Here is a 26,558-nt window from a genome sequence, read left to right on the forward strand (position 1 = left end):
ATGGAGAAATTGCGTTGCTTTTTGACGAGGGAACCGGAAGTGGTAAAATGCTAACTTACTTCCGGGTTTTAGGACGAGTCACTGCACCACTCTATAAAGATGTTTATTTGCACAACCTAAAATATTTAAACAGTTAATCAGAGTTGATTGCAGGTGCAGAGGCATGGTATTGTCTTGAACTTATTAGCATAAAACAATAATAAACATTTTCAAATAAGCCACAAAATGAACAAGGGCTAAGGAACAAGAAGTTGACCGGTGCAAAGCTCCTACAGAGGTAAGGTAGAGCAGGGATTTCAAATGTCCTTATTACAATTTAATTGTATTGTTTTTTTTCATATTAGTTCTGACGAGCTCACCTTTCACCTGAGGTGCAATATTACCTTGTAACAAAGAATGATTTGTCTCCCAACACCAGCGCCGCTGCTGCCGGCATGTGTGCTGGATTCAGATGTCTCACGTTTAAGAAAAGCAGCCCCTTTGGAAAGCCTTTAGCTATAACAATCAGATCAATATTTCATGGTGAGGGATTCAGTGTGAAGTTGTGTAGCTTATTGGAACTGCTGCAGGTAAGAATTTGTGTGAAGAATGTATGGTTGGGAAACATAACAGCTGCTGCACTCATGAGAGGGTAAGGTGTAGTTCAGGTAGTCACGGTACTGTATACAAACATAGAATTGGATTGAATAGATAGGCGGCATTCACATCATCTCCATCTAGCTGAGTGTGTGCTTATATGCATCCCTAATGATCAGGGTTGATTGATTTGTATAACACAAGGTGAATATAATGAGTAATAAACCAGCTGGAAAACTGATCCTTCCCAGGAATGAAGTATCCCGTAATTGACGGGCCAGAATTGACCTTTCATTAACGTTTCACGGGAAAGCTCTCCTCGATCTCCCCATTCATCCATTGTATTGTTATGCGTCATTATTCATCTCCTACGTGTACAAGACTGTTAGTCAAACTAGGATTCATCATAAAATACATCTCTGACACATTGTTTGTATTTTATAAATGTACGATGTTGTGCTATTTGTGCTTCACTGGGCAACAATATTAGAATTCAGTGGTGAGAGGAAATGCACCTAGAGCCCTCTCCAGAAGGACACTGTGTAACATAGAAGCTCTGACGGTCACATCCCCCACCAGTGGGACAGAACGCAACATGGCAGCGTGAACGTTGGTCATGCAGGAGAGGGGGAGGCACAGCAGAGCTCAGGGCTGCTCTGAGCTGTGATTCATGTCATTTACAGTCTTTCAGAGTTTTAAGATCAAGTCTTTGGATACAAATCTTACTTTAAAGAGTTTAATGATATAGAGAGGATGGAGATTAGCTAATCACCCAGTTCAGTATTACACACAGTTGGTGGTATAATTGGTATGCTTACATAATATTTAATCTGTTTGCATTAACGCCTCAGCACTGCTTGAAAATAAAACATGTAAATCGACCCTTTTCTGCTTATCGACCTGTAATTATGGAACGGTGCTTTCAGCAATCATCCACTTTCTCTCCGGTCCCCCCCCTCACATTGTTGCTGTTTTTGGTAGACTTTTGTCCTTTTTACTCATCCCCCTCATTTCTCCTTTATCTTCATCTCTATTTCACTCCCTCTCTTTCTTGCTGTCTCAGTGTAATGTGATCCAGGACCGATGCTGGCAGCCCCGACTGTGGCTCTGCAATCTCTGCTCTGCTCTGGTTGCTAGGCAGCCTGTCTGAGACGGGGCTCGGTGATGCACCTCCCTCCCTCTTTGGCCATCAGCCAAAATTCAGATGATCTCCACAAATGCTTCAGAAAGAGTTGCTTCACATCTGCAGTGCAGCCGAGCACAATGTGGGCCTGGGGGCTTCTGGGGGATTTGTGGCAGCAACACAGGCCCTAACCCACAGGACAGTGTGGCCGATCTCCACTGTGATGCTCCCCACCTTCCGATGTGTTTCTGATGGAAAACGCTGTGTGCAGATATTGTGTCATCACGCCTAGAATGAAGCCTACCATGTGTGGCTAACGCAGTGGGCTGCTGCTGGAAGGCCGCCCAGGTGTGGGCTATCGGTGGGGAGTGAAGCTACGAGAAAGAGAGGCATGTTCTGCTAATGTGGAGCCACTATGAGTCACGGTCTGCTCCATGTGGTTGTGGAGGAAGATCACTTTGCTAAGCGCACAATGGCAATATTTGCAAGCCTCTATGATGCCTTGACTTTGCATGTGTGGGCGGCGCACATGCTAAGTGTTAAGTCAGATTTGCCCACATTTTGCTTAAGATGACACTGGTATGGAAATACATCTCCGTGAAGGGAGTTTGATCCCAATTTGATACGGATTTTATTGTGTTGCACTGTTGGAGGAGCCTTTTCAAGATTTCCATCGTCATAACTACACTGTAGCTAGTATGACCAATAAAAGCCTTGAACCTTGAGGATAGCATTGACAACATGTACAAGATAATGATGCTGACATTGGATTCTGTTTATGATTGAAATACTCTCAGCCATTGACGTTTTTACATAAATAAACAAATAGCGTCTAGTTTCCACATTGACAGGTTTTGTGTATCTGTGTTTTGTATCTGCAGAAGTACAGGTACCAGGATGAGGAGACGCCCCCCTTGGAGCACAGTCCAGCACATCTGGCTCCAGGGAAAAGTGCCGAGATGCTTCACATGAGTGACAAGAACCTCGCTGCCATGGAGGCCATACATGGATACACACCGCACACACACATCTCTCCTGTCAAGGTAGGACACACACGATCAGAACTTGGGCATCCGGTGGTTCCCTTTTTTCTAGGAAATGTTTAAATGTATGATGTAGATATTTCCTAACACTTATACACACATGACACTTCTAAAATGTGCAAAATTGTGTTGGTAAAGGGTGATAGAATAACATTTCAAATTAAAGCCAAATGAGACAAAAAAGGATACTCTGAAATACCTATACCTTATACCTATATACCTACTTATATAATATTATATATACTTATACCTACCTATACCTTATAATATACATTATCAGTTTGCTATGAATACAGATGTATAGTTATTGTGATGTGGTTCCTCTCATTATAATGTGCTTCAGAGCCATAACAACTCAAAGCTTATTACATTTGTATTAGGAGTTCCCGTTAGCTGGCGCGCAGTGGTTCATAACAACACATTATCTATTATAACGCTGCACTTAAAACCATGTCATGTCTGTTTTGAAAATGTAATTCTGCAACATAAATACTTTAATGGGAATATAATGAAATGATGAGGAAATGTGGCCTCCTGGCACCTTTTAGTGACAGATCATCTTTACACCTGTATGACTTGCATGTAGGGTAATGTGATATCAGAGCTTAACAGCGTAAAGTCCTTGAGTGGACTCCAGATGCATTCAGTAATCAGATCACCTCCACTTCACTATGCTGTCAGAGATCAACTTACCCTGAGAGATTAGAATATGAAGTTAATCAGATATTGACATCCAATCTTTTTTTGGTCGACAAAAAATTATTTAAAAAAAAGATATCCTATTATAGTTGGTTCTTGTTAAGAAACATTACAGAACGGTATAGCTTGGTTTTAAAATAGATGTTAATACATCTAATGAGATTAAGGGTGGACGATAGGGCTGCTCGATTATGGTAAAAATCATGATCATGATTATTTTGGTCAATAATTTATATCACGATTATTAAATACGATTATTCATTGACTTTGAAAACATCCATTTATTGAACTTTAAAACGAATAATAATTTGAATAGTATCTGTTTAACTGTTGATTACCCTGAACGTATAATTCAACTGAAAAACCAATAGAAAAATGTATTAAATAAATGATACATTTAAATAAATAATATCAAAAATAATAAATACCAAATAAACAAGATCAACAAATATTTTGGAGCGCACTTCCACAAGCTACAAAACATATATAAATATGATAAATAAAAATTAGACTAAAATGAATTAGATCAAATATGTTGCAGTGCACTGTCACAACCGAGCAAAGCAAAATACTTTTTTTTCAATTATGTTGTTTTCGTAATTGTGGCAGGCCAAAATCGTAATTGCGATTAAAATACGATTAATTGCACAGCCCTAGTGGACGATATGATAATGCACATTTTTAACACAGTATTTTATTTCTTTATGTTGTTTCTATATCCAAGTACTACAACATCAACAGGTATACTCCACTCTCAACATGTTTCGACTTGTTTTTCACTCAATCAGCAATTTAAGGGGACTTTTCTAAAAACAAAAGTTATTTTTAACAAAAACAAATGTGTTTATTGGCACAATATAGTAGTCAAATGAAGGTATAGGCTTACATCTGTGATGCTGTGGCAGGAAGAGACCGCTTTTGAAGCATGAACAAAGTTATCCAGAACTTCATAAATAAATAAAAATGTTTGAAGTAGCTCGTAGTACAGACACTGAACTACTTTGAAACACATATCTCATAAATGCAAAGGCTAATGCAGAGGAAGAAAGGTCTAAGAGAGCTCCATGACTCATTGCCACACAGCAGTCAGAAGATACAGCTGACAGCAGTGGGAATACGAGCGGAGTCTTGTTGCAGGGAGTGCATTAATGAAAACATATTGTAGCTACAAAGGCAAGCAGGTGTACGCTGTAATGCTCACTTAATAACGATCCATCTCATAAGCCCACACATGTTATTTAACAGCAGCACTGGCTATTAGGGCTTAAGAGCTCCTGTATGTATTTGCTCTGAGGGGGAAAGTGTTTCTCCATCTCCCACACGGAGTGCACTGATGTCCCTGGGGAGCGGATGTGTCCGTTAAAATGCTCTCTTTTAATGAGCAGGGAGGAGAGGCTGAGTTATTGGGCTTCACCGCTGCCATTTCAAACACACAGAGCTCGATCAGCCCGAGCTGTCGAGGAGGACACGCAGATCTCTCCTTGCACACGGTCAAATCGAGAAGTAATGGCATAGGAGAGGCTTTCACAAACAGATCATCATGACACAATGAGTGTGGCGAAAATCATTTAAGTCAACAATATTCTCTATATTAAAATTAGAAAACAATATAATACAGTCAGTCAAATTGATCTCTAAATGTTTTAGTGTGTTTAAACTCTTTTTAATGACACTCATTTGTGTGGACGGAAAGAGAGAACAGAAAGAAAGATACATTATTCAAGAGGTGCTGGATTATTCACATAACATGATGGTTTTATTATAAAAACGTGTGTGCACAACCTACTCTCTAATAGACAGATGATTAAATGTGCTTCGAAGCATCGCATCATACAAGTCATTAATAAAAATACAGCAGTATAATATAAGATGGGAGGAAACACACTGTGTCAGTAATTAGCAAACGTTTAAGTTAAGTTAGTCCATCTCCATGTCCTTTTATCACTGCTCTCTGTTTATTTGAACATTTGTTAAAGGATCTAAACAAGTGCAGCTTGAACAGAACAGAATGACCTGGCTGCTGACTTTCTAATTGGGATTGTTCAAGTAAGGGATAATGTGCTGCGACGCGGTCATTATGGGGAAAAGAACACCGACAGGCTGATCAGGAGCCCGACGCGAAGCGGAGGGATCTAGATCGGCATGAAGGTGTTCTTTTCCCCATAATGACCAAGTCGCTGCACATTATCCCGCTTATTACATGGCCACATTCTCAACAAAGTAACGTTATGACTCCCAATATTAATTGAAATGCTTTTATGGATTTAGAAAATTATTTTATTGATTTAAAAAATAGTTTTATGTATTGATTTAAATTGACATGCATCCGCGAAGAAAAATAGTCCGATGTTACTGTTTGAACTAACGTAGCAACGGCAGGAACTGCTTCGATAGCGTTTTTGAGGAGCTTTCTGATTACAGATTTGAAAACATCGCTGCTTGCTTTAAAAGTAGCACAATTCATTATGTCAAACCTTGGAAAGTATCTCGATATCCCTGCCCTAATGCCAAAGTAACTGCACACTGTATGTTTTGCCATTTGATGTCTATGTCTGGACCGCTGCGTAAAAAGGAGGGTTTCTGCCCGTTACTTCTCCGCTGTTTTCTTGTCCCTCTTGTCTTTTTCTTTTCTTCACTGGGGACTCATCAGCCACTAACCATTACTCCAAATTACTGTGCTCTCCAAATATATTAAAATGAATGTTAAAATCCTCCATGTTGCTATCACACGCCAGCGGAAAACTAAAGACAATCAGACAGTTTGCTTGCTTTTCAAACTGTTACATTTGAAAAACAGTGAGAGCGTCTCTTGTCAGTTTGAAAAGCCAACGGTAGGAACTGCTTGCGTTTTTGAGGAGCTTTTTGATTACAGATTTTAAAACATCGCTCCTTGCTTTAAAAGTAGCACAATTCATGATGTCAAACCTTGGAAAGTATCTAGATATCCCTGCCCTAATGACAAAGTAACTGGCAAGTGAATATGTGTCGCCGTTTGATGTCTATGTCTGGACCGCTGCGTAAAAAGGAGGGTTTCTGCCCCGTTACTTCTCCGCTGTTTTTCTTGTCCCAGTTCGAAAAGCAAACTGCATGCAGTTTGCTTTTCGGCCCAACTGTATACAGTTAAATCGACCGGACTTCTTTCTGAAGATGTGAGCGTCCTTAACAACGGTCAATAAGTCCTTGACAGCGGTCTGTCTGTTCGGTATTAACAACGTGTCACGTGTTCTGAATTGACCAATCAGAATCGAGTATTCAACTAAGCCATGTAATAATGAACAGTAAACAACAGATAACACAGAGACAAACAAGCTCTGGCTTTAATTTGGTTGTGGGGGTTTTGTTTGTCTCTGTATGTCTTTGACCCTTTGCTGCTTTGTCGAGTCAAAACGGGAATGAATCAAACGGCCACTGTAACTAGTTGGCGACATAAAGGTGGGGATTAGCTTTTCTTCACACTAACATCATGATAAAGAAATAGTAAAATAATGTAAAACCTGAAGTGCTTTGCTTTTTCAAAGGGTAATCAAGCTGTCCTTTGTTGACCTTTCTTGCTGGTTTGATAATCCCCTTTCTCCCACTGGAGTTTATCATCCTGCTCATGCCAAGGGATCTGTCATTATTCACAGTTCATGGGAGCACTGTGTATTACTGTGATGGGGAGGGACACTTTCTCTTCCCCTTGAATTTTAACATTATGAGCTCATTTAAAGTGGACCTATCATGCTATATTTGAATAATATATTGTAGGGCCATACCTATAAAAAACATGTCTGTGAAGTTTTTTCACAGACAAGATCATGCATTTTAGCCATGCCTCATTTGCTCTATTTGCTCTATTCCAGCCCTGTCTTCACAAGGGCTGATGTTGTGGCAAATGAGCTGCAGCTGACCACGCCCCCCTGCAAAGGAGGGGGGCCAGACACGAGCGTCATGTTACCATGTTGTTACCATGTTGTTACCATGCTGTTACCATGCCACGCAACCTCTCATTCCCCTGATAGGTGGAGAGTTGCCCATATAGACGGAGCTCCCCGTTTCTGACGTCAGAACAATTTCAAATCTGTATCAGATCCGTTGCCGTTTTTAGAGATTTGGGTAAGGAGGAAAAGAGAGAGGGTTGTGTTTTCTGACACTTGGTGAGTTCCCTGACACACATTCATGTATAAAAGATGTACAAAAGTGCATTTTGCATGATAGGTCTCCTTTAAGTCTGTTTGAGAGAAAATGTCAAATGTAATATTCGTCCTGCACAAATTCCATAAGTAAGTAAGAAGCTTCTCTGTAATAAGTCTCCAGATAGAGTTCATTTCAATAAAGGGCTGATCATATAATATATTTGATCAACAACAACAATGAATCTACCATACCCTAGCACTAACAAGTAAGTAATGTAACCCAATCCTTACTTGGTGACATAGACATGTATTTGTGTCTGAATGATTGAAACCACCTCAATGAGCTACGTCCTTGCACCAGGTGACATGATAGGAGTCACTGTCAATTCCACATAAACCTCCTGTTGCCATAAATACTTGTTGGGAAAATGGTGACTGTTCCTTCTATATCAGAGTAGCACATGATAACAGAGGCCCTACGTAGCTGTGCACGTAGCCGGATGTATGACTACATGGACTGTCATGTGTATTGCTCACGCAGGCTAATCTTAACTAATGTCAGAATACTGGTTTGAACCGGTATTCTTCCATCTTTTACATTACATTGCATTTAGCTGACGCTTTCATCCAAAGCGACTTACAATAAGTGCATTCGACCAGGAAGACACAAACTTGAAGAAAACAGAATCATATAAGTACATCAGGTTTCATAGAGCCAAGCATTTCAAGTGCTACTCAACTGGCTATAGATAAGCCAGTCCTTTATTAGTATATGCTCTGTTAGCAGTTCTTTGTTAGTCATTCTATCGCTCGAGGTGGAGTCGAAAGAGATGAGTTTTCAGTCTGCGCCGGAAGATGTGCAGGCTTTCTGCTGTCCTGATTTCAATGGGGAGCTCATTCCACCATTTTGGAGCCAGGATAGCAAACCCACGTGTTTTTGCTGATGGGAACTTGGGTCCCCCTCGCAGCGAGGGTGCAGCGAGTCGTTTGGCTGATGCAGAGCGTAGAGCACGCGCTGGGGTGTACGGTTTAACCATGTCCTGGATGTAGGAAGGGCCAGATCCATTCGCAGCATGGTACACAAGTACCAGTGTCTTGAAGTGGATTCTAGCAGTTACTGGAAGCCAGTGGAGGGAGCGGAGGAGCTTGTGACTGTAACACCCTCTCTTGTATATAAGCATGTGAAGGACTCTACTATAGTTACTCTTTTGTCCCATGCAACCGGGGGTGTGTGATGACTACATTCTTGCAAGGATAATAAAGACATGTATGCTGATATTGAAGATCAAGCCGGTGACGAGTGATATTTTTCTAACAATACTCAACAGAGCAATATTGTCCATATCAAATATAGAGTTTGGGTCTTTTAATGGGATTTGAGGATCTGTTAAACATGTTATTTTATTCAAACATGATATTATATTTAAAAGAAGTATAGGCTGCTGCACCCACGCCTCAAACTCTGTTAGTAGCTGGCAAATGCTTTACACAAGGACCTTCATCAGAGTATATCATTTTCTCAAGGGATGAGAGTACCAGGATGTATATGTCACAACTTCACACAGCTCAATTACTTTACTGGCTCTTTTTACACCATACTTTAGTTCTTACGAGTCTTGACCATCACTTTCTTGACATCATTGAAATCAGGGGACAAAGTGCGTTTTGTTGGATGGTAAATGTTAAAAAGGACTATATTTATATAGCGCTATATCCAGTCTTTACAACTCCTTAAAGCGCTTGACAATTACAAGTCATCTTTTACCTATTCACACTGCATTCAAACATTCAAGAAAGCATTCATACACCGTTGGTCCTGCCATTGGGAGCAACTCAAGTATCTTGCCCAAGGACACACAGACATGTAGGACGGCTGGGATCAAACCCACAACCTTAAGATCGAGAGGCCGTACTCACAGCCACAGTCGCCCTCAACGGATGGCTGGTTTGTAAAAGCCATCTTTGATGAAGGCAGGGGCAGAAGCACCACAAAGCCAGACATCTGAACATGTTGTAACTCCACTTGTTTAGCTGCTCATCATCATCCGTCACTTCTGTTTGTACAGTGTGAGGTTATACCCTCAATTAGCTCCATCTTATTCACAGGTTCTTAGCATGCTTCTCTTGGGCATATGAGCTTTCTCAAGTCTTGATGTACTTGTATCCATCTATCAAGAAAAGGTAATTAAAGAAGAAGAAAAAGGAACCATTCCATGATTCTATCACAATATATTTAGAACTGAATGTGTTGAGTGGGCTGAGGGTGTTTCATGCGTCATCATGTAATGTGTACTGTCCTGTTCTCGATGTAGTTTCTTGACACCATGTGCCTGGAGATAAATCAGCCCTTTGTTCAGCCTGCAAAATGAGTCAAATGATTACAGAGAATTCCCAACATGACCTTAAACAGTGCAGTGTTAATCCACTTAACACTTATGTCTATGTTATTTCTTATATTTGGAAACAACCCTGTTTCTGTTGCAGCTGGATCTTTTGTTGAATGTCATTTTATGTTTTATAACACTATGTAACTAGAGTCTAAAGCACTCGTTCACAAACGGATCAATACGCCAAGTGAAACTAAGTTGGAACATCTTTGACAGTGACGGATCAGTCAAGTATGGTTGATTCCTCGCTTGTCCCTTTTATTATTCTACAAAAGCACTTCTGTCTGGAGCAATGTTTAGTTAAAACTAGGCCAGCTTTAGTCCCATCAGATATAACCGCTCCAGGTTATACTTGAGTAAAGCGTCACTATTTATGAGCCTATATCATACTCATCACTCCTGACACTGACATTCTGGTATCCGCAGATACAACTCAATCAAAACTTTAGTGTTGAATACAAAACTGTCTTGTACAACATTGACATGCAAGTATGTTAAATGGTGGGGAATGGAAACTTAAATGGGAAACATAGCAATAGTAATAACATTGTTATTAAGACAGCTACACTTGGGAACGAGGATTGGCCCCGTTTCTATTTCTGGAATACTGACATTATTTATGAAGTCTTGTGTTTCTCTTCAGGGAGAAGTGCTGTGAAGTGTAAAAGTCCGGGCTAGCGCTAGTTAAAAGTGAATTGTTTGCATCGTTTTATGGGCTGCATCCATAAATAGGTATAAAAAAGACAAAGATAAATAAAAGTGTGTCTATCCCAGGCTGATGGATGGCTGTAGACGAAACCGTTTGAGCCTCAGGCCGGTAGTTAGCAGCATAATATAAGTGTAATAGATGATTCTATCTAATGTGATCAAGACATTGTTTTGTTTTGCTTTGAGAGAAAGGCTGATGATGACGCTGGTTTGTCTGCACTCTGTGTAACCACTTGACCGAGTATTGCTTCCTGACACAGTGCCATGTTTTGGTTTTGTGACCCAGAGTGTGATATAATATGACGAGTCATTTTAGTGAATCGCCTAAATAAATCCCTTTTTTTCAAGTTTTTCCTTCACATTTTTTGTAAGTTGTAATCTTCTCCTTTTCTTTCTCAAATCACACCACCCCCCCTTCCTTCAGTTTGAACCTATACACCTGCCCAGGGAAGTCTTCACGGGGGCTGTGTGATTAAATAAAGTAGTGCGTGTTATATACTCTTTACGACTGTTCAAAACAACTGCTGGTGTGCAATTGTGCGAGGCACTTGTGTCCAGTGGAGCCATTCAAAGAAGGCCATGTCTATATTGGGAAGGGAAGGTGGCGTATGTAAACATCGGGATCAGCGGGAATCCACCACCCAGGTATCCTACTTGGATCAGCAGACATTCACACTTTAATGACGAGCTCTGCAGCGATGTGAAACTCCTCCAGTGGGAGGAGAGCGTCTCCTGACATGTGCAATTGCTGCACTGCTGCTGCTGCTTGTCAAATGCATAAGCACAGGGTGCATTGTTTAGAGAAGCAGCAGCTGCTGTAAGATCTATTCAGTTTAACACACGTAACGATCCCACTGCCGTTTCATTGTTAACCGATTCTGAATAAGCTGTTTTGATTTGCCAATCAATAAGTTATCAATGACTCGGGGGGGGGGGGGGGTGCTGTTGCCGTGTCATTAAGCATGTGGATTGTTGTATTTTCCCTTTTCTTTTCTATAAATAGAAATGGTTTTGTATTTGTGGTATACAATGTATCAGTGTGCGTTATCATCAGATACGGACATAAAACGGGGTCATTCCTGAACAATATCTATAACACTGATATATGTTGTCAAACTGCAGCACAGTGTTTATTTGAGCTGCTTTTCTACAGATGTTATGCGTCACAGTACTAGGGCTTTCCTCGACTTAAGAAATTCTTAGTCAACTATCACCAACATGGCCAAATAGCTGACTAAGAGTGGGCAGCCCTATTGTGTACCGTTTGCTTTCTATAAGGCACACTGCTCCGCATGATGACCCTTTTCTTTGATGTTGTTTTGCAGCCTGTGTTGATGTCTTCGGGACACACTCCAATGTACACCTCCGCTGTCTCCACACTGGTAAGAACAAAGCAACCCGAGTTCGCTCCATCACCCTGAAATATCAGTTTCATCATCAGTCATCCTCGTCAGTTTTATATATGTCCTCATTTCCTGTCTTTGCTGGATTTAGTTTCACTCGAAGTTTACCGTGTAAAGGGTGACCTGTGCAACCTAATTGTATCTGTTCTGCCAGAGTATGAGGTCATGTGTTTTTGTTTGTTCAAACGCATTGCCATTCAAATCTCCTTCGTCTAGAGATGTGTTACGCTTGTACTCAGTGACTATTTTTGGGCCTGATATCACATTATCGGATCTGAAATGTTTCCAAATGATGTTTGTGTATCAAATATTGAATTCCAGTGTTATATTCACATTGTTACTTTAGATTCAGCTTCTCGGATGCATTTTTGCACAAAAGCTATCCTGGAATGTGTAAAAGAATGAAAGTACCCACAATGCAGTTAGAAGGATGCTAAAGCTCCAGTGGCATACAGTAGCATGAGGTTCTGAGAGACAGATGGATGTTATCTGTTTGCAGGACACACCGAAACCTGTAGGTGTCAGTGTTCGACTGTGCAGTGACTTTCATAACCTTGAAGAGATGGCTTTCTCAATAAAACATTATTTTATTAGCCTCACGCTCCTTGAATAGCTCAAAAGATTTAGTCTGTCTTTCAAGGCAGAAAGGGTTGTGCACTGGCATTGAAGGGACTCTTATTAAAAGGGCCGGTACGTATTGCTTTCTACCTTGAGAGACAAGAAGCGAATTATCACATAGAAACGTAGGTATTCAAAAGGAAACCTAGTTAGACCTGTTCTTGAATACGTTTGAAAAGTGCAAAGATGGGATCATTTGAACGGGTGGCATATAGTCTCTATGTCTCAGTTGAACAAGTGGTTACTCATGTACATCCATTCATGTCTTTGTCTGCCTGGCCTGACCTTGAACGCACCATGTCTTGAAGGGCCTGCTTATAATTAAACGGTTTAACATATGAGGCATTCTGCTCAACCTTGCAGCATAAAGACATCAGTAAGAAACATGTGTTCACATACATCCCCTCACACATTCACAGACGTACTTCATCCATGTTCTGTACTGTAAGGTGACATGCGTTCCTACATGCAGTGCAGTGTGTGTGTGTCCGTGTGTGTGTGTCCGTGCGTGCGTGTAGTGCTGTGTGCTTGTCATTGATGTGTGGGTGGTGTCGTCAGTCTGTCTCTTTATTGCTTTAATGGTGTGGGGCTTGCCAGCTCCACTCCAGGCCCCATTGATTTATGGGTAGGATTGTCTCTGGAAGCACTGCAACGGTTTGGCAAAGTAAGACGAGGTCTATGGGTTATGTACATGATTTAGCGAAGAGGTGCTTTCGTTTCAAATGACATCCTTTTTTTTTTTTTCTCGGGGGAATAATGTAATTAGAAATGATTATTTTTTTCGCACCGCACGCAGAACTTTTGATATTGATCTATGCTCATATTAATGGATATCCTTACCCCTTCTACTTTATATGACTATGAGTCTGCTGTACCATGTCCTACTTTTATTATGGGGCTACATCAATTGTTGTGGTGGCCGTTTTTCAGACTGCTGTGATTACATTAGAAGTTCTATGTTCTAACAGCGAATGCAAGCCCCAAATAATTGCTTTTTATGTATCACAAATGTAAGACAATAAAGCATCAAAATAATTCTAAAGAGGGAGGCAAACTATGTGCTCTCACCTGCTTGAAAAATATAAAGAAAAGGGTTGTTTTGAAAGTGTACGGCTGAACTAATGAGCAGTGAAGCTTCGGTGTTGCAGAAAGGGTATTTCCCAAAGGAATCTAGGCATTGAGCAAAACTTGGCCAGCATTTATTATGTCTTCAAACTTCCCCTAATGACATACAAAAACATCCCTGAGCATGTGTACATCCGTAGAAGCAGGAAATGTACCAGAGTTACCCAAATACCAAACTTCCTATGTATTTGAGATAACCATCCAGTCCTTGCTCCTCGTCTCTTTCCATAACAATCGACCTGCACTTACAGAGATCACTCTCAAAAGAAGTGTTTTTCTAAAGCAGTAAACATTAAACAACACATTTGAGATTTATCCTTCAACTGAAAAGCGGGAGTGAAAACCAGCAGGCATGAAGTGCTTTCTAAATACCCCCACCTCTCAGTTTATATTACACTGTCTCTTCTAATGAAAAGGGATCCATGTCAGTGTCTCTCCTCTAACCACAGAACTGTTCCTACACAATACTTTGTTCACACAAATGCTCCAGACTACACAGCTAACCCGTCTAAGACGTGTTTGACACTCATTTTGTATGTAAAGATTCAATTACTGTTTTCTTTAGTGTTTCCCCAAGAGCCCCCCGTTATACCCTCCCCTTTCAGCTCGGCACTCATGTCTAGTTGGTATCTGGTTTCTATCTTCATTCTCTCCGTCCTCCTTACTTTTCTTTAATAAATGTTTAAATATGTCCCTGCAGCTTCGGTGTAATTACAGTGCAGCAGCAGCAGCAGCAGCAGCTCAGGTCCTTTGGGAAGGCGAGAGAGAGAGAGAGAGAGAGAGAGAGAGGAGAGAGAGAGAGAGAGAGAGAGAGAGAGAGAGAGAGAGAGAGAGAGAGAGAGAGAGAGAGAGAGAGAGAGAGAGAGAGAGAGAGAGAAGAGAGAGAGAGAGAGAGAGAGAGAGAGAGAGAGAGCAAATATGCACACAGGAAGACGAGGAGTGAGCTGTTCGTGCTGTCTGGCAGAGTGAGACGGAGAGAAGGCCTCACAACTGAAAGAGTGAGAGAGAGGTAGACAGAGGAATTGTATTTGGCAAAATGGGAACGTCAGCCGACAGCTTGTCCTTCAGCATGTCCTTACATAAGAATGTTAAGTGTGTGCATGCCTCCACACACACACGCACACACACCATGTATACATCACTTCAGGGGACATTACATTGACTTACATGCATTTCCTAGAGACTTATCCTAACCTTAACCATAACCACCACATGCCTAACCCTTACCCTAACCAAGTCTTCACCCTAAAATTAATGATCCCCCTTATGGGGACCTCCAATGTGTCCCCACACGTGACTATGTAAACAGATGTAGGTCCCCACAAGTATAGTAATGCTAGTCCACACACACACACACACACACACACACACACACACACACCACACACACACACACACACACACACACACACACACACACACACACACACACACACACACACACACACACACACACACACACACACACACACACACACACACACACACACACACACACACACACAAAACACCTCTCAAACCATCTGTCTTCTTAAAAAGAGAGCACAAGCGATTTGTTTGAAAGAATCTGGATCCAAATAGGAATTGTACTCGTTTAAATGGTCAATGATGAGCCTTTCGTGGCAATATCCACCATTTCCTAATGCGATGAATAAAATGGCAGCTCTGCACGTTATTTCCTAATCAAAGATCCTTTTATATTTGTGCGCGCTCCTCCGGGGTTTTGCTGTCCATGGTGCTGAATGCATGGCAGGGCCGAAGCACACACAGTTTGTGATGATGTTAAAGAAGAGGAACATTATGTTGTTCATATCAAAGCAGAATAGGAGTAAGTAGCATTTCGGAATTTCTGTGACAAAAATATTTGCATAGATTAAAGATCGTCACTAAAAATTCAAACAGAAAAAGCAACTAAAGCAAAGGGAGAAACTAGAATGATCTCGTGTCAAGCTGTTTCCATCCCCCTGGCTGCCACTACTATGTTTACGTTTCACTTCTCTGACTGTAGAAGCGGGCCTCCAGCCTCCTCTCAGTTTCAAGTGCTCCCTCATAGGCGTCAGGCCAGCTTGAGCGGCCTGTCCTAAGTTCAGCCAGAGTATAATACCTCCCCCTCTCACATCACCAGCGTCGACAGTATACAGAGAGACAGCTAAGTAATTGCCATCAAACTTTCCTGCTCGCTCCTCGTTCTCTGAGCAGCAGGGATGGGAGGGGTACGGTACAGTAGAGGCAGGACATATGAACTGCATTCTCTCCGAGCACAGAGCAGCAGCAGCAGGGAGGGAGGCTCCGCGATCGCACCACAAGACCGGGAGGATCTGTTAGCAAATGATTATTTTCACTCCGGATGGGTGATTTCTGAAGACAGGACGATTGTGTCTCGGATAATAACGAGCCTCATCAGCGAGGAGTCATTTTTAGAACTGGAGCGTTGGGTTGGAGGCTGTCATTGCGCTTCCTCAAATGAAGACTCAGCAAGAGGAGGATGCTAATGGGCTGTGCTTTTCTGCAATTTTGGATTTTAAATTGTATAACAGCTGCATCCTTTTTTTTGCAGCTATCCTTGGTGTTCCGTTCTATTCAGGTCGAATGGAAAGCAATGCTGAAAGTGGGTGTTTAGATATTCCTGACGCCACGTGGACGCTTCATAGTGTCTGATATACTGTAATGGCAGGGCCCACAACTAATGGCTTGCTTGGCAATCGAGCTCTGGTGGCAACGTTCAAAGCAGACATTTTTAGAGCGCACTCGAAATCTTACAGCCGCGCTCTTGGAGTCTGTTGTTTTTGGCGGTGAGCAGCAGGTCGGCACCACGATTTACGCTACATTTCGACACTGAAGCAAAATGTTCATGTCCGTGTGGTACGCCAAAAAGATGGGTAGTCGTTTCCTCGACAATGTACGGAAATCCAAGAAACAGCGGCATCATAGGATGGTATGCATGTTTTAAACATGTTTACTTATTATATTTGTGAAAAATGAAAATGCAATTTTGCTTGGTGGCTTGGAGGCGGTGCTTGAAGCTTGGGTGTTTGATTATGTTATTATGATGATACCAAGGCTTGGTTTTGGTTGACTGCACGGATAGGAAACTCAAGGCGATGGCTGCACTAAAGGCCCACGATAGATAGATTGTAATCACAGTGAGCCTGAGTAATGACATGTGGTGTAATAATTACATTCTGTTCAGGCTGTGCGTGGGAATAAATGAGTCCTATGCTTTGAAGGTGATGTTTCTTTCATTCAAAATCCCAAGTCGTAGGTCCCCATCAAACCCACAACCCCATTACTCACGCACACACACCTCACGCACACACACCTCACGCACACACACACACCTTTCCCTGCTCATATAAACGTTGGATTTAATGAGCAGCAATGTGCATCATCTAATGTCCAAATGACCCACATCCTGCACCACAACCCACACACAAGCACAGAGGCAGCACCTTCACCAGCCATCCAAGCTGACACCCCAACTCAAACTCAAACTCACAGCTACGCTACGAAAGCCCTCACACTCCCTTAACAGCCTTGCACAGCCCTAAGGTAAGGCTCAATCTGGAGTCTCTTTCAAACAGAACAGCAGCACTTTCCACACTTTGCACCGTGCAATACCAATTATGCTCGCCTGCTTATTCATCAAAACGCCCTTTGTCTTTGTCAAACACATGCCAATTCATAACTTGACATTGCGTAATTAAATAGAGGTCATTGTCTTGCTTATTGACAGGATAGCTCTTAAGGTTTAAAGGCTTTCCAGCAGCAGCAGCAGCAGCAGCAAGGTGTGCAGGACATGCAGCGTTAGAGCCTCTCCAGCCTCATGCCTCTCTGATGGTATTGAACAACAGGAAGAAAGACAGCAGTTGGTGTTTTAAATACCCTTAGGCTTAAGCCAGCAGGTGGATGTCATTAGTATTGGCGTTATTTGACCTCATTCCACTAAAACTGTCCATCAGACAGAAAGCGACTAGAGGTGTGAGCGTGCAGAGAATGGGTTATGAGCCAAACGTGCACGTATGCAGGCAGGCACACGTGCACAGAGCAGCTGGAGTCAGACCAGATCACAGGAATGTCTTGCGAGGGAGGACAGGGAGAGAGTGGAGCTACATCTTTAGACATCGGCAGAGTCTATATATTCAGCTCTTAGTGGAAAAAAGACTGACACTGCTTCACTGTTCTGCTGCTCTGCCTCTTGCCTCAGCACGGTGCCTGCTACAACATTGATGTATGAACTCTAATTTAGGGAATGCTTAAAGCACATGTCACACAAAACACTATCAAATCTGATAAGAAGAAAAGTCTAAATAAATCAGTTGTATTTGTCTTTGAAAATGCATATTGTGGCACTTAGCTTTCTGCACATCAATCCATCAGGAAGCAAAGGGTTGGATGAGAATGGATGGTGGCATGTACACACGTGGCAGAGGACGGGCTAGCTGAAAAGCTGGGGCTACAATAATAGGTGGGCAAGAGCCGCCAAACACTGTAAATCCTAACAACCGCGACGTGGAACGACTTGACGGAGCAGAGAGGGCTCTGTCAAAAGCCCTGCAGGGAAACTGCCTGCACTGGGCTTACATTTCTGCTGGCTATACTCATTATTTCTGTCTCCAGATAAGGATGAATTGGACGTAATGTTCAGCAGCACGGCCCGCTGGACAGGGCTACGCGGTGAAGCTCTGCACGGGCACTGTTATAATCGAACAGTGTGCGGTTAAAGCCGCGCTGTGGCGTTTTGTGGACACAGTGTTATGTCTTTACCTCATGTGGATGAGTATTAACTCTTCATAAAGGCAGCTATTTTTAGCATCATTCAACTTGATTAGTAATGAGCCAAGAGGCTTGGAGCAGTGGGTGGTGAAGTTGTGTAAAGGACGGGCTATTAACAGTGCGTAATGACATGTTTTGAATACCCTTATTGATATAAAATAATGAACACAATAATGGGAACATCGGTCAGTGTAATGCAATACAGTTCAACTGCAACACAAGCATACAGTTAAATAAGCACCGACATAAAACATATTTGATGCTAGGATTATTGCAAGACTGTTCCATTAGACTATATTACTTTGAGCAGTATTACATAAATAACAATCTGTGAACAACAAGCGTTTCTTCCTTGGATTCTACAACTTAAATATCGTATAGAGTTACAGGCCGAGTGTAGAAACAACGTCCAATCTCATCCCAAAAAGAAAGCACTGGGTGAGATTGTTTGTTTCCTGAAAGCTGAGAAAGAGTGTGACGTTGTGTGCGTGTGTGTGTGTGTGTGTGTGTGTGTGTGTGTGTGTGTGTGTGTGTGTGTGTGTGTGTGTGTGTGTGTGTGTGTGTGTGTGTGTGTGTGTGTGTGTGTGTGTGTGTGTGTGTGTGTGTGTGTGTGTGTGTGTGTGTGTGTGTGTGTGTGTGTGTGTGTGTGTGTGTGTGTGTGTGTGTGTGTGTGTGTGTGTGTGTGTGTGTGTGTGTGTGTGTGTGTGTGTGTGTGTGTGTGTGTGTGTGTGTGTGTGTGTGTGTGTGTGTGTGTGGGAGCTGTCAGGCCTGTGAAGGTCAGCGAGCTGCGTTGTGCTGCTCGGTGCTGTTCTGTGAGCACTTCGGATGCACACCGCGTCTCCCATGCTAATCAGGGAGCTACAGAACAATGACAAACACAAACACAGGAGCTTATAAAGAGAGGCAGATTGTGTGCTCTAGAGAGAGAGTACTGTACTCATTGTGGTATTTACATATTCTAACATCAGATACTTTGAAGAGAGCTATTCCTTGATAACACAATGAAAGAGTAGACTGAGGAAATGTCGCTGTGTTGAGGTTAGACGTCATGCTTTAGATGAGCTGACAGAGAAGCGTCTCAGCAAGTTAACTCAAACTGCATCAATAGCAGAAAATCCTCTCTTCTCATTGGCTCGCTGTCTTAAGAGGTTTGTTTTGAAACGACAGGCAGACAGTATTCAATAGATAGCCATGTATTTAACAAATATACATCAATAGCAGAACATCCTCTCCTCTCATTGGCTCGCTGTCTTAAGAGGTTTGTTTTGAAACGACAGGCAGACAGTATTCAATAGATAGCCATGTATTTAACAAATATACATCAATAGCAGAACATCTGAAAAGACTGATGGACAGTATTTACTGTGCAGATGCAGAAATGTGTGTCATTCTGCAATATTGTACTGTTAGCTACTCTCAGGTAGTCTCGTGGTTCTTGTTTGATCACGCCATATTGCGATCTGACAAACAGCCGCATGGCAAAGTATCCTTATTTGGGCAGACGTGTAAGAAGAGGGCGACATTAGAAAATCAGGATGAGATAGATATTTGGTGTTGTGATTTCCAGCCGTTTTGCGAATTTCTCACAGTATTCGTCAGCTTTTTTAAATGAAAGCAAAACCTGCAGGAAAAGTCCATTTTATTTGTTGCTATAATGTGATGTAACAATGTAGTTATTTTTTTTAATTGCTTTATCTTGTTTGGTTGAGTTATTTTAAACCATATATTCATTTAATTTACAGAACAGTTACAATACTGTTAGCGTGATATAACATTATATAAGAAGATTGTGTCCATATGTCCCACCCTAACCAAGGGGGCTCGCGTGAATTAAGTCCGTGTCCATCGAGGTTGTAAGACATGGCTCTCCTCTCGATCCTTCAGAGTGACATCCCTGAAATTAGAAAAGTGCCATTTTAACTCCAAACTATCACAGCTTGGAGTTAAAATGGCCATCAGCGGTTCAGGGATATACTGAGAGCTGATCTTGGAGCTGCCTCATCTTTAAGTCGCTGCCATTATTTCTTAACATCATGTCTTCTCTCTGCCTCCAGGGAAATACTCCTCCGGTGGTGGTGAACACTGACACTCTTGATGGCTCCCCATATGTAAGGATTATGTTTAATCTTCTCTTTAATGTATTGTTATGTTATCTCAGGTGCCTTCACATTCAGTCTGTATTATGTGTAATTCCATTCATGTCCAGCATCCAGGTAGGTCTCTGCACATTGATTTAATCTGAATAATATACTAATTCATTTGACCTCCCTTTAATTAAAATCTCTGTCTGATATACATTAGCCCGTATGGAATGACATAATAATGTATTTTCTAAAATGAAAGAAATAAAATACCTCGAAGTGCGTACTGACATGAAATGGGTAGGAATACGTGAATGAGGCTTCTCAGAGGAAGAACACCAGACCAGTATTATTATCGCACCACGACAGCGCTGAGACAAGTGTGGTTTTCTAGGTCGGATACCAGAACAGTGAACTTCTTTAAATTCCCTCTCCTTCTGGGACTCGCTTGATTGCAGAGGTGAAGCCAAGTTGATCAGCCAGACGGCGATATCAACTATAAGAATAGTGTTGCTATTCTCATCTAGGTACAACACTAGTCCACACATACAGTATGCCGAAGAGGAGCAGGGTTGTTCTTAATAGAATGGAGTCGACAGAACTCCTGATATAGTCAGATGTTAGCGCTGATGGTGCTATGTTCAGGAGCTGATGGTAAATCCCGTAAAGCCCGACTTCCGATTCTGTGGATGAATATATGACAAAAGCCCATATAATGCTGAATCAACATTAGCTGACGAGGAATCAAACCGTTTTTCCCTTATAAATGATTAGTAGAAACAGTTAGTGACCGTGTGTGGCAGCACAGATCTGCAGTCACATAACTGTCCAATCTGAGAACACTAACATCCCTTTCTTACAGGTAAACGGGACAGAAGGAGAAATTGAATATGAGGAGATCACACTGGAAAGAGTGAGTCTGATACAATGATTTTTGAAGCAGATGTTTAAACAAATGTACATGTAAACAACATAGTGCAGATGTTTCACTCCTAGCTCGAAGGCCACAGTGAAATGCCCCTGATGGGAATAGTCATTGTTTTTTATTTTGTGTTTGTTTCTGCAGGGTAACTCCGGCCTGGGCTTCAGCATAGCAGGAGGAACAGACAACCCTCATGTGGGCGACGACCCGAGCATCTTCATCACCAAAATCATACCTGGAGGGGCCGCGGCTCAGGATGGACGGCTGAGGTAAACAAACACACACACACACACACACACACACACACAATGAACACAAAGCCAGCCTTCAGGATCCCACTAAATCCACTGATATAAAATCCAACAATCAGAAAAGGCCAATGGGCCCATTAGGCAGACTCCAGATAAAAGAAATGTGCACTGCTGACCTGTTTACCCTGCACGTGTTCTTTTGAATTCACTGATTCTGACATGCAGTCCCCTTTCTACGAGCAAACACACTTAAAGAAACATCCCATGTGTTCCTCACCTCTTCACTTAAAGTCTAGAGTATTGTACCACAGAAATGCAGCCTATTGTCTGTCCAGCATGCTCAGCATCAACGTGACATCATAGAAGGCCTGCCTGTTTAACTCAAGATCTAAATGCCTCTGCTGTATACTACTACTACTACTACTACTACTACCACATACTGTTGTCATTTGGTCTAAAAATAACCATAAAGTATCTAGTCATAGTACTGTTGCTTTTCGGTTTTTTAGGAGATTCAAAAAATGATGTTGTACATTTAGATGAAAAATAGATCCCATTTGAAGCCAGTGATATGGAAAGGTTAGAAGATATCAACAGCAACTGCAGTAAATGAGCCATGTACAGTACAGAGGATCTTCCCTGCATTTCCAGCTGACCTATAAACATCCATCTGGAATGACTTGTTCAGAGAGCAGAGCCGGCCTGCAGAGAACGCTATATTTGCCTGAATGCAATGCGTTGTATTGGCTCCGAGCAACATATCTCATATCTTGAGGAAAAAACATTTAGCATTATACTCCCGATATCTCAAAAACGGAATTCTTACAAAACCTGCGATTTGTGGGTGTATCATTTGTTGCATTCAGTTGAAGTCTCTATTTGATGATTCAAACCCTGAAACATGTATTTGTCTTTCATATCGAGTGACTCCGTAGCTCTTGAATCATTATAAATATTAGATGTGAGATTAATAGTGCCTCTTTGGGACTGTTAATACACTGTGAGCTAGGGCTGCTCGATTATGGCAAAAATCATAATCTGGATTATTTGAGTCAATAATTGATTTCACGATTATTAAAAACGATTATCCATTTGCTTATTGGAGAAAATAAATGTGAACAGTATGTTTTAAACAGTTGATTACCCTGAACTCTAAGTATAATTCAACTGAAAAACCAATACAAAAAAAAAATTGAAAATAATAATACAAAAATAATCGTTTTATTTCGATTACGTTGTTTTCGTAATCGTTGCAAGCCATAATCGTAATTGCGATTAAAATACGATTAATTGAGCAGCCCTACTGTGAACATAGGTTGTTCTTTATAGCTTTAATAAAGGCTGTATGTAAATCTATGAGCACAGAATTACAGAGAACACTAAATGATGCTCTGTGGGGCAGTTGCTCTGAAATTGCCAATATAAAATAAATATGTTGCCGTTTGCTAAAAATCTCTCCTCTACATGCCAGAAAGTATTTCACATTGTCTTAACAATATGCAGCTCTGACTCTCAGTGTAAAAGCATTTGCATGAGATGTCAGCAGCCATTGGAGTTCGCTTTCGTGATGCGTCTCAATTCAATCAGATGGATAATTAATAGTGAAATTAAGAAAATGTGGACAAAGTGTGCTCAAAGGAAAAGTTGAGGAAATATGTCGGAGGCAATTAGAAGCCATCTAGTGTCATTATTTAAAAAAGGGGTGGTCCTGCCATTAGCTGTACAGAAATATTCCCTAAAAGGAACGTTTTAGAAGTTTGACAGCCACATTAATGATTGGCTCAAGGTGATTGTGGCAACATCTGATTGGATGGACTCAAGAGACTCAACTTATTGAGTAAGGAGCGGGAGAACAAAGAAAGAGAGATGAGGATGTAAGTAAATAAAGCGAGCATGAAGACAGTGTTCCTGATTGAACTTTGGCTAAGCTTCATTTGTCTTGCAGCCCTCAAGAATTATTTCAGTCTTACAAAATGTTACACCCTAAAATGTTCATGGCCGTAAAAATCCATTTTAAACACATGAATGGAATTGTGATAAGTAGAGTTGTTGGGCCCTTGGAGGAACAGTGTATGAAAATAGCTATTTCATCAAAATCGTCTCTTCTGCACACACAGGCTGCCGTCACTTCACATTTCCACTCTTCATTACTTTCAGGAACAGCTAAAGCAAAGAGAAATATCCTGCAGCTACCTTTGGGCTCGGTCAACTAACAGATCGATAGCATTCGGGTTTCTGTCCTTATTAATATTTGATATAAGAGATGCACAATTTGGGATTTTTGTCACAACTCATTTTGGCCAAATGGCTAATGTGGACACACGCTGAGATATTTTATCTAATTCAACAAGGTTGCATTTTTAACAGGCCATATTTGTTTTTATGAGGCATGTGAAGACAGAACGGTACATACATTTTGTCCATGGAGGATTTTAAATTATTTATTTGTGCATACCGACGACTGCTGATGTCATGCTGCATCGCTATTGGATACTGACAGTTGGGGCACAAAAGGCCAGATGTCTGTTGTGAAACTGGATCCCCAGCACAGCTATGGTTGGGGATTGACGGATCCTGACCTCGTCTGGTGGAGGATTACACCAAGTTCCTTCCAAAACAAAAACTAATTATGCATTTTCTTTCTCCCTCCAATTGTTTCTCTTTCCTCTCTCTATCTCCCTTTCCCTGTGGCTTAGTGTGAATGACTGCATCCTATTTGTGAATGATGTTGACGTGAGGGAGGTGACACACAGCCAAGCTGTGGAGGCCCTTAAGGAGGCAGGTGCTATCGTGCGTCTCTACGTTCTCCGCAGAAAACCAGCAGCAGAGAAAGTCACTGAAATCAAACTCATCAAAGGGCCTAAAGGTGTGTTGAAGTAGACTGACGCTGTTGTGCGGGTTTAAGGACACTTTATACCCGGCTAAGCTTTGCCCTCTGGATTTAGAAAATCTGCTCTGTGTTAACCCACACCTCCTTTGCTAACTCTCTACCTCTCTCATCACTCCCTTTCTCAGGATTAGGTTTCAGCATTGCTGGAGGGGTGGGAAACCAGCACATACCAGGAGATAACAGTATCTATGTCACCAAGATCATTGAAGGCGGAGCGGCTCATAAAGACTGTCGCCTGCAGATCGGGGACAAGATCTTAGCGGTTGGTCCTTCTTATGGAATAACTAGCATGCAGAGATATACAAGCCCACACATATACAGTACAGGTCACTGATAGCCTCACACTCTCACCTCTTAAGCACACTGAAACACACTCACATTTGTGTGTACACAAGCAGCATGGATGAATCAAGAGCCAAGATAAATGTCAGCCGTAATTTTCATGGCCGGGAATTACTTTCATTAATATGGTAATGGCTGTGTAGGATGGGATAAATGTTTAACTGGAGTGCTGCCACAAAGAGTCTCACGCAGCACTGCTGCCCTCTGCTGGAGAACAGAGAGACTGGAGTGCAGCAGCCGATGGAGAACACCAGCAACATCAAAATGGTGCTGGGTTTCTGCTAAATGGTGTCTGAGCACATGCTTTACCTCTAAATGCCCTGGGACACGGCTACATGCTACTGCTCATCATGAATCTGTTCAAATATACATTTAAAACCAATGGCTTCATTACTTTGAATGTAATAATGCTCTATTTTGTAATATTAACACACCTAGTTTAGAGATGGACATTTGCATATTACCTATAAGGGCAGCTAATCCAGAAGCTTTCTTTGTAGCTTTGCTCATCTTCACCCATTTAATCTGACTCATATTTAGCCATTTATAGAGCAACGATTACAGTAAGGGTGAGCACTTTCAATACATGCAGCATTTCATTTGACCTTGTGTGTGATTTAAATCGATGTCCCTGCTTTTACAAATCAGTCTTATTGTTCAAGTATTTTAAAAAAGAGGGAGACGCACAGATACTGATATTTACATCAAGTATGTCTCCTGTACTGACTCAAAAAGCTGGATTGTCCAATTGACTGCCAATCTGGCCTTGGATACCATTATATTAATAAATAATCATTTATTCCTTTGTATTTATAGCTAGCATTTTCCTTTACAAAGGTTACACAAGCTTAATAAAGAAAAGCCTGATGTTGCCTTACACATAATATAATGAACCCAGTCACCTCCACCCAGTGAGTCATAGAGTATTGATTAACTGGAATGGGATGAGTATCATTACTGAAAAATAAGTGCAAATTTAGTGATCAAATTTCACATTAGTCACTTAAGTGGTGCTATTTAGAAAATAAATAAGACAATTAGATTGACATATCGCTTCTTAATGTGTGTCTAAATGTGATATGTTGGTGTTTCCTGACCATAAATGTCACTCTTATTAGCTGCAGAGTGACTCTAGATGTGTCAGTGGGACGGGGATCAGGTGTCCTCTCTGATCGCTCTTACATACTGAGCCTCGCAGTGTGCAGCTGTGATCCTGATTGTGTTTCTTTGCTTGTCGTGAACGATCAGGTGAACAACGTGTGTCTGGAGGATGTGATGCATGAAGATGCGGTGGGGGCTCTGAAGAACACAGCCGAGGTGGTGTACCTCAGGGTGGCCAAGCCCAACAACCTGTTCCTGGCCAACTCCTACAACCCACCAGACCTCACCAGCAGTAAGCCCCTCTCGGTTTGAAAGTCTCCAGTCTGTGTGTTGTAGAATGGCAGTAGCGACAAATCACACCAGAAAACATGTCTTTTATCTATTTCCAAGAATGTACACCT

General features: G+C 41.6%; 2 protein-coding genes across 8 annotated transcripts in view; one reads left to right on the forward strand and one right to left on the reverse strand.

Moving 5' to 3' along the window:
• zbtb20 (zinc finger and BTB domain containing 20) overlaps positions 1-26,558 on the reverse strand; it is a 112,002-nt gene that overhangs the window by 82,246 nt on the left and 3,198 nt on the right. The gene's annotated exons all lie outside the window — the stretch shown is intronic.
• The window catches only part of LOC117458213 (disks large homolog 4), an 84,663-nt gene that overhangs the window by 47,639 nt on the left and 10,466 nt on the right, over positions 1-26,558 (forward strand). For 6 of the 7 annotated variants that reach the window (XM_034098537.2, XM_034098535.2, XM_034098534.2 and 3 more), the window contains exons 2-9: positions 2,581-2,742; positions 11,977-12,033; positions 20,625-20,678; positions 21,514-21,564; positions 21,718-21,842; positions 24,521-24,690; positions 24,840-24,976; positions 26,305-26,449. In XM_034098537.2, the coding sequence (XP_033954428.1) occupies positions 2,581-2,742; positions 11,977-12,033; positions 20,625-20,678; positions 21,514-21,564; positions 21,718-21,842; positions 24,521-24,690; positions 24,840-24,976; positions 26,305-26,449 (901 nt within the window). Of the gene's footprint in view, positions 1-2,580; positions 2,743-11,976; positions 12,034-16,117; positions 16,733-20,624; positions 20,679-21,513; positions 21,565-21,717; positions 21,843-24,520; positions 24,691-24,839; positions 24,977-26,304; positions 26,450-26,558 lie in introns of those variants that run through there. The other variant, XM_034098539.2, reaches the window with a different exon arrangement.

The sequence above is a fragment of the Pseudochaenichthys georgianus genome, chromosome 14 (assembly GCF_902827115.2).
Source record: "Pseudochaenichthys georgianus chromosome 14, fPseGeo1.2, whole genome shotgun sequence".
NCBI lineage: Eukaryota > Metazoa > Chordata > Actinopteri > Perciformes > Channichthyidae > Pseudochaenichthys > Pseudochaenichthys georgianus.